The sequence below is a fragment of the Merops nubicus genome, unplaced genomic scaffold (assembly GCF_000691845.1).
Source record: "Merops nubicus isolate BGI_N331 unplaced genomic scaffold, ASM69184v1 scaffold12045, whole genome shotgun sequence".
Lineage (NCBI taxonomy): Eukaryota > Metazoa > Chordata > Aves > Coraciiformes > Meropidae > Merops > Merops nubicus.
Genome location: NW_008611652.1, coordinates 1 through 6,893, shown reverse-complemented (window position 1 = coordinate 6,893; position 6,893 = coordinate 1). Strand labels below are relative to the sequence as shown.

The 6,893-nt window shown below is 41.7% G+C and overlaps 1 protein-coding gene across 1 annotated transcript in view; it reads right to left on the bottom strand.

Annotated features, from left to right (window-relative positions):
* The window catches only part of CRAMP1L (Crm, cramped-like (Drosophila)), a gene marked incomplete at its 3' end in the record, with an annotated part of 24,877 nt that extends 18,119 nt beyond the window's left edge, over window positions 1-6,758 (bottom strand). Inside the window, exons 1-2 of the mRNA XM_008941284.1 lie at window positions 6,711-6,758; window positions 6,361-6,661 (exon numbers count right to left, since the gene is read on the bottom strand). Of these exons, the coding sequence (XP_008939532.1) occupies window positions 6,361-6,661; window positions 6,711-6,758 (349 nt within the window). The remainder of the gene's footprint in view (window positions 1-6,360; window positions 6,662-6,710) is intronic.
* Window positions 6,759-6,893: the final 135 nt, after the last annotated feature.

The window sequence follows — 6,893 nt, the reverse complement described above, 5'->3', positions numbered from 1 at the left end:
AAAAAAAAATTAAAAACCCCTCAAAGTCAGCTGTCTAAAGCTCAGATAATTATCAAGGATTTTCTGAAGATTGTGCAGTACACTTGGCACACGTGAAGTTTTCATTGTTAAAAATCCTAAGAAGCAAAAGAAGCACTGAGAACTTTAAATTCTAGTAAGACTATAATGTTCACTAGATTTCCTCTTGGTTGCATGCAAAACACTGAATGAAGAGAATAGTTCTAATGAGGACATGCTAAGGACTCCAGATTAAACTTCTACAAAGGATACGTCACTCATAGTTGCTCTTTTGTTCTTTTATATATATTTACTATTTTACAAGATGAGCTGTAGTACTGGGAAGTTTATCACAGTCTTTCTTGTTTTAAACGCAAATAAATTACTATCCAGACAATTGTTTAGAGAATCATACAAGAAGATCTAAAAATTCTAATATCTTCTTAACTCTACAGAGATCTTATATGCCATTTAATTCTTCCAGGAATAAAGCAGTTTGTTATACCATCCTTTTGCATAAACTTTCTTACTACCACACATTGTAATATTTATCACAGGGTTACCACAACCCACCCTAGAGTTTACTGGATCACCAATGATAGATGATGAGGATTCCCCACAATTTAAAACTTCAGCAGTGCATTAAGACAAAAAGGTCCACTGAGGCTCGCCACACCATTACTGCTACAGCACCACTGGAGAGAGGAAGGGGCTTCCTTCCACAAGCTCTTCCTTCTAGGCCACACATAGCACCTCAGTGTTTAGTTTTCAGCTTTCCACTGGAAGCTCCTATGTGACAGCTGATTCCTACCTTCTGTGACAGATTCCACATACACAGAAGCTGGAATTCACAGAGTTTATCTCCACCACACTCATGTACCTCAACACATGGGCTGGTTCTCTTATTGGTGTTCTACAGGCTTAGCCTGCAAAGTCTCAACTTCTTCAGGAGTAACCAGTCAGCTGTAGGTGGAACATCCATCAGGAAATGCCTTTATAAATGAGATGGTGCTTCCACAGACTCCTGCGTGCTGCAGGCCCAGTGTGGAGCATTAGGGTACAAGACTGGATCCCTAAAGCACAGGATGCAAATGCTGACTTTTAACATGCCAGAAGATTTCCTCCAGAACATTGTTCTCTTTTGGGTTCCACGGGAGCCATGAGCAAGGCTGAACTACACAAGATCACCTTCAAAAGTTTTGGTAAAGACTCCCATTAAGTAGTCTGTATCAGCAAACCCCTCTGGATGCCTGTTTCATTCTCACAAAACTCTGTTTGTGCTCAGCAGTCTTACAAGATGTGCATGAGAACATCTGCTGCCCACAGAGCTGGGCAAGGTGCTCTGATCTGACTTTCCATAAAGCTTCAAATGCATTCTGCTCCCCTCATGGCAGAGCCTTCCTCAGTCAGCGTTTACTCATTGATTTTAATGAAAAAGCAGATGAGCCAAACATCCAAACTTTCTTTCTGAGCATTTGGTAAACATGCCCCATTTCTAGCCACGTATCTTTCCCGTGGCAGATACCAGGTCATGTATTTCACTGAAGAAACAAGTTGGATGATCCCACAGAAAGTGTGCACTTTAGGAATTTAAGTGAAACCACTTGCTCTGTGGAAGGACAACCCACCAAAGCTGCCGGCTGGGTGCAACCTGCTTTCATCTGCAAGAATTATAGCTGAGAAGAGATTAGAGGAGACAGGGAGAGAAACAGACGAGACAAGGAGAGAAACAGACACATTTCTTGCAAGTCAATGCATCATTTTAAGCACTAACATTATAACTGGAAAACATGTTTCTACCTTGCATGCCTCCACAGTAAATAGCATGGACTCCTACCAAGGTTAAGTCTAGGACAGCTTATGCCATCTTGCATGGTGGTTATGCCATGCAACGTTCCTATGAATCAATATCCAAAGTGTTACACACAGCAGGTAACTGTCCTACAAGGATACAGATAAATAGTCTAGCTTCTTCCACCTGTTATTTAAAAGATTTGCACAACCAAGATGCACTTGAATGCATTTAAACATATACAGTGTCAATTAGAAACAGGAGTCTACAAACAAAACTCTACTGGAGGCTTGTTTTTCTACTGACAGTATGTATTTAAGCTACCAAAGGCAGCTCTATCTGACCTATCCCAAGCATTGTTGTAAAAAAAAACCCACAGTTTATTATAAATGGGCTACTCCCCCAGTAAATCATTATTCTCTTGCTCTCCCCTTAAAAATTATCCATAAAGCCTAGTATGAAGCTCTACCTGAACTACACGGTTGAGCAGCAACCCAAGGTTGCAGGTATGCACCTTTCAAAGTTCAGTACCTACTGCACAGCATGCTTGAAAACATCCTGCTGTCGTGGTGCAGAATGAGATACTGCAGAGTTCTGGTCCTGAGCAGCCACTTGCAAAGGAGGAAGAACTGGGGCAAATGGGATGGCAAAGAATGAATGAAAGCATTTCAGGGTAGGATGGAAGGAGAAGTATCAAGTATAAACAAGATGGAGAGAATTAAGAATATCAGAACAAGGGACTACGCCAGTAGTTTTTAAAGAGTCATTTACGCCTTAGAGACATAATGCTGGAAGAATGACATTTCAAATTAAGGCTACAATACATTCCACAGCATACAAATTTGGGAAGATACAATAAAATCATACTGTAGGAACATACATTGGACATCTTAGTATACACATCCTCGCAAGGGGAGAAGACAGTGGCTCATTTACCCTCCATGCCATGGGGCAGGGAGCTTCGGTGGGCTGAAATGAAGTGGACCGCTTTAATTCAACTAATGCTTTCAGCTGAGCAATTCTTTTTTCAAGAAAGAACTGCTTATTACTGCAAACCAAATCCAGATACTTGTTTGGGCTATCCTACACACTCTATGAATGTGTGGAAGAGAAACACACATTTTCAAGCTTCAGCTCATCACCATTAGGCTTTGTTACTATCTCCTCCCGATTTCACTCTGCATTCAGAAAATGGATAAAAAGAGGGAAATCAGAACACTCTACTCTAGTTCAAACTCAATCTGCAGCACACCATGGCAGCCTGTTCCACATCCGCTTTCACCTGTGAGGTCACAACATACACTTGGGTACTCTAACCACTCACTTCATCGAAAAAAAGCCCCAAAACACACCTTAAAACTTGTGCTCAGTAACCCAGTGGCATATTTGTATTTGAGAAGAAAACTCTCAGAAATCTCTCTTTCAGGTAAATATTGGCCTGCTTCCTCTCCTTCAATGAACCTCCTTGCTTTTGAGCTCTCATCATAAAGTGCTTCTACCCCACTATTCCTATAATTCCATGCAAGCTACTTTATGACTTACTTCCAAGCATTCATACCTCAAAAGGCATCCAATTAGTTGGGGTACTGACTATGAACTTGAAAATACAATAACAAGACAACCAACATTTTAGAGTAAGATAATGAACATTCTGGAGGAAAAACAGACAGAATTAGAGATTTGTGCAGGAAATCTGGTAAACCTTTCAGCAATTCAAAACAGATTGGCTGTTTGAAGTGACACAGTTCCCAAACTTTATTTTGCTATGCTGTTTTTTGTCATTTTTGCCCTAAACTCAAAAATGCAACTCAGTATCAGGTACAATTACAGATTACATCAGGGTAGCGTGATAATCAGCAATACATTTCTACATTCTACTAGGCAGAATTTGAGAAATATTATTATTATCTATCTTCCCTGAGGTAAAGTTGAAAAGTCAGCAGCTGCTGAGTGGGTGAACCTACAGTTTACAGTGAAGTTTACCAGTAATTTCTCTGCTACAATGAAGCACTTTGAAAATGACAAAAGTAAAAAGGGATCTGTAACAGAAAAAAGAAGAAACAAACAAACAAAAAACAAACACATACTTTCAAAACTATTTTAAAGACAGGATTAGGACAAGTTAATGCCTGCTGAGTAATTGCAATTTGAAAAAAAATTAAGTTTTTGACTATAGACATTAATAATAGCCTTTGAAAGAGTTTTCATTTTAGAATAAGAATTCTAAAAGCAAGACCCCATTAGTAAAATTTTAAGTGTTACATAGTACTATTGAAAGGCCATGACAAAAACAAGTTTCTGGTTTCACTTGACCAAGTGTAAGTGTGGTCTCAACACTCCTTCCTGCTGGCCAATGTTAAAAATCACCCTTGAAGCTACCACCTTGACTGTGACATGCACAATGGAAAAGCTCCCAGCTGTCAGAGCAGGTCTGAAGCACATGCACTCAAGCTTTTTAATACTTACAAGGAGAGAAGAAAATTGGTGGAATGGCAAGTGGAATGATTTAAATCCAATCTTTATTAGTAATCCTCACCCTTCAATTAGTTTCCTACTGGAAGCTAGCTCTGTGAGACACTTCACTCAGAAAGCAAAGCCCTATAAATTCTGATCACAAGACATTCCACTAGGGAAAATTCAGACAAGCCTGGAAAACCTCTCAGTATGCATCCCTGAATGTAAAGAACTGAAATTAGAAAGGATCACATTCAGTGCCTCTGTTCTCCAAAATCTGACAGTTAATCTCAGCTATATCAGAGAAGTCAGCTTTACCACACTCACACCAAAACCAGCCAGGCAGAGCTGTGGCTGGTCTTGCAGCTCAAGGGGTGCGAGCGTAACCGCGGCTCCAGCGCCGACGGGGACCCCTGTGACTGAAGAAGTTCCGCCACGCCCGACACCCCTCGGCTCTAGTGACTACAAGCACTGCCTGCAACTGATCCCTGAAATAGTTTTCCGCTCTGCATATAATTTTATTAGGGTTATTTTTGACTCTGAATTGGAAAACAAATGAAGTTTGCTTTTCAGTTGTGTTTATACACCCAGCTAAAAAGCGCTCTGCTGCTCTACAACTGGAAGTGAACGTTCCCATAGGGACACCCAAGCACGAGCAGCCAACGTGCGCAAAGGTGCACGCGCCTTGTTCACACACGGACAAACTGCCAAGCCAGTGCAAGAATTTCAGATGCATATATTTGACTTGTCTACCATGGACAACATGCATGTTCCAAAGAAACACCTCCCCAGGTTTAATACCATCTGCAATAGTAAATGGATACACTATCCCTCTGGGTTTTCATCTGGTTTAATGCAGCTGGCAGAAAAATTATGTAGGCCTTGCTGTTCTACCCTCCAACATCACACACAGGAGTTTTTCACTTAAAACAAAAAGTTTAAGAGATTAAGGAGGATTGACTAAGGTACTAAAAAATACTTTAGCCAGTTACATAAACTAACTGTCAAGCAACTGAGTTCAATATTTTTTTCGTGAGACGGCAGTAACTAAAATACCACATTTTGCGATGCTTTATTACTGTAACCCCAAACTATCATAATTCATAATGTTTACCTCATGTCCAGCACCTATTGCTGAAACGAACCAAAGAGAGAGAAACTCCAGGAGGCATTTATGCTATGTGGAGTTTTAATTCGTTTTAGCAGACAAAAGTAAACTTTATCTCAAATGCTTAATAAATCTCTCAGTTTTGTTTTTCTGAAAAGTTAACAGAAAATAACACTTCAGTGCTTTTGCACAAGGTATCCAAAATTAGTCTCAAGTCCAGCTCCACTACAGTGCCAGGTGTCGTCCAGCAACTGCTGAGCACACACAATAGCAGCAAGATATTCAAATATCCCTGCTGTCTCCTAGCTGCTCAAGCAAGAAACAGCTCTGAAAGAAATCATATTCTCATTTGTGGTGTTAGACTGAAAAAGCATGTGTGTGTATGTACATTCAGATGTACACAAAACAATCTTAAAAAACCTCAAATTACATGGAAATGCCCAAACTATTCTGAAACTAATGCAGGACTCTGAGAACCTTAGAAACAAGTATGTCAATACATGGATTTCATAGCTGTGTCCTAAACAGTTCTTTGGGCAGAAAAGTTAGAGAAATAACTGGGGGACATTATCAATGTCTTCTGGGTTGCCTTTTTTTTCCCCTTTCTTAACTAGCATCCAGTGATTATTTTGTTATTATCCGAGAATGGAATTCAGAGTGCAGCCACCTGATTACATAGCTACCTAATTTTCTAACCAAAATACAGGAATTACCTATAACTCGAGAGAGATGAAACACAGGAATTACAGGTTTCCTTCAATAATGGAGATTTTTTCCTCCTCCACACACACTCTCAAACCCCTCATTTCTGCAAATGCAGAGAGGATAGTGGGCAGCAGAGAAGCTGAAGCCTTGGGGCACAAAGAAGATTTCAGCTACTGTGAAAAACAAGCCCCAAGACACCTTCCCCAAAACCAAACAAAAGATGGCATCTCCAGGAGGACAATGACAACCCCCAGCCCCACCAGCCCCCTTGCCCATGTGTTTTAAGGGTGCCAAGACACAGTACCTTTGCCTTTTGCAGCAGTGCTGCTGCCAACTGAAGAGGATGCCTGGGTATCCTTCTTCAGCCTCTTGCTCTGAGGTCTGACGCTGGACCTGAGAAAATGATGCTGGTCCTGGCTGTGGGAGGGCTGGAGGGAGGCCGGGGCCTGTGATAAGCTGGGGTTCGGAGGGGGGCTGCTGTTAGTGTTGTTGTTAATAATCTTCTCTTCTTTCTTTGTGCTGCTGCTGCCTGGAGCTGCCTCTCCTCCTCCTCCTGCCCCTTCTTCTTCCAGGGACTCCTCATCTCCTCCTGCTCTCTTGCCCAGCTTTTCAGCAGAAGGTTTTGGACTTTCCTTGTTGCCCTCCCTGCCCCGCCTTCTCCCCCCCTCCCCCCCCGCCGCTCTCTCCCAGTTTCACTGTCATCCTGTCGGGGAGGAGAAAGAGAAAAGAGGGGGGCACAAAGTCAGGCCTGGGAGCCCCTCAGAGAGGGAGAGAAATCCCTGGGCTGAGAGGGGAGAAGTTTAGCTGCAGAAATTCCTCTCAACATGGCCGCCGTTG